The sequence below is a fragment of the Sinocyclocheilus rhinocerous genome, unplaced genomic scaffold, assembly GCF_001515625.1.
Source record: "Sinocyclocheilus rhinocerous isolate Xijiao unplaced genomic scaffold, SAMN03320098_v1.1 scaffold1179, whole genome shotgun sequence".
Taxonomy (NCBI): domain Eukaryota; kingdom Metazoa; phylum Chordata; class Actinopteri; order Cypriniformes; family Cyprinidae; genus Sinocyclocheilus; species Sinocyclocheilus rhinocerous.
The window spans coordinates 173,238-175,019 of NW_015664997.1; the positions used below are offsets into that span (position 1 = coordinate 173,238).

General features: G+C 36.1%; 1 protein-coding gene across 1 annotated transcript in view; it reads left to right on the forward strand.

The window, feature by feature from the left end:
• Positions 1–1,782, forward strand: part of LOC107730687 (transforming growth factor beta receptor type 3-like) — a 140,371-nt gene that overhangs the window by 41,627 nt on the left and 96,962 nt on the right. The window contains exon 3 of the mRNA XM_016541564.1: positions 691–878. Within this exon, the coding sequence (XP_016397050.1) occupies positions 691–878 (188 nt within the window). The remainder of the gene's footprint in view (positions 1–690; positions 879–1,782) is intronic.

Genomic DNA, 1,782 nt, shown 5'->3' on the forward strand with positions numbered 1-1,782 from the left:
TATATATGTATCATTTATTACTTTAATGCAGTGAAATTTAACTATAACTCAATTCCACCATATAAAGTGTATGAATTATTTTGTATTAGATTTTTTTTTCAGTAGCAGAATGATACTCTCATGATGTCAAATTCAGTAAATGTGTTGGGTTTATGTTTTATATTAGTAACCATATTTAATGAATCTGTCATGTTCTGAACTGTGCTTGTTCTCAACAGCACACTGTTATTGTTACGGGGCTGACAAGACGTGAGACATGCGGATCCATGTGCAAGCTTTATTAAAGCAGAGAGGTCAGAAACACGCTGGGGCAGGTTACGAAATTTGCAAAGTGATTATATTGCAATGTGGTACTTTTCTAGTACTGTTATGCCACGCAGTCTTATTTTCTCTGTACTACATTTATTGTCTGTTTTGGCTCTTTAGATTATTTCATAATAGCTGACCCTTATCATTTATCAATGACAGAACTGCAATACAAAAACACTGGTTTCATTTTCAATTGTGCAGAGTTGTTGCTAAAGGTTTTTTTATCATAACTGGCTTGCACAAAGTCACATGGGATTCTTTGAGCTCTTACATACTTGTGGCATGGATTTGAAATGACTTAACAGAGTTCTTTGTAAAAAATCTTTATGCAGATTAATGAGGCAGAGTGTGTGTTTATTCATGTTTTTGTATTATTTGCAGGTCCATTGTCTCGGAGCCCTTGTGAACTTTTGCCAGTTGGAGGGGGTCACCCAGTTCAGGCCATGTTAAAGAGTTTTACTGCCCTATCAGGCTGCGCTAGCCGAGGAACCACCAGCCTCCCTCAGGAGGTGCACATCATCAACTTACGAAGAGGCAATGCACAAGGAGACAGAGAGAAACCAGCAGAGGTGAGATTCCTTCACTACTAGACGTTTACCAGCACCTCAAATACAGCAAAGTCTCCTTATGTGCACTGCAAAGCCTTAATTAAATGCATCCAATAGCTGGTCTCAGTCATGTCAAGTTGCATCATAATTAAGCATTAGAACATGAAGTTGATGAATAATCAAGAATAGTAGCATGACCTCAGATGTTCTCATGCTTTAATGCTGCAGTTTTGCAAAGTAAACAAAAATGTGAATCAGAGAAACTCCAAAACATAATTCTAAAGATAAGTTTCAGTATTAATTTATTTAATGAATAATACAGTAAAACAGTAATACAGTTGTTCCTGTGATGGCAAAGCAGGCATTACTCCTGTCTTCATGTCACATGATCTTTCTTAAATCATTCTGATATGCTGATTTAGTGCACAAGAAACAATGTAATTATAATCAATGTTGAAAACGGTTGTGCTGCTGAATATTTTGTGGAAACAGTGATTTTTTTAACCTTTTTTTTTTTTTTTTTACTTAACTTTCTTAAATTTTTTTGGAACTGACTGGTCATAGTCAATTAACTGCCTCACTGATCTTAGGCACCTACATTTTTGAGTGAACACTGCTAAAATTATCCACAAATAATGCTTTTTTTGGGGGTGGAAAAAATTTTATACCTTGTATGGACAAAAATTTCTGATTTTCTCATTTCTGTTTTTCTGATGGTAGCCTACATTTAGCATAGTCTGTGAACAGAATCCCATCCTCTGTTCTGTACAGTTAGCACCAGTCAGGCACATGAGATATTTACTCTGCGACATGCTGTGAGGCATGTACTTTTGTGTTTCTGTACATTTTGAACTTGAGATGATTTGGCTGGGTTGTAAAGTTTTAATTCTCTTGTTAGTTGGTGGGGGTGTTGTGGGTGTTGTAG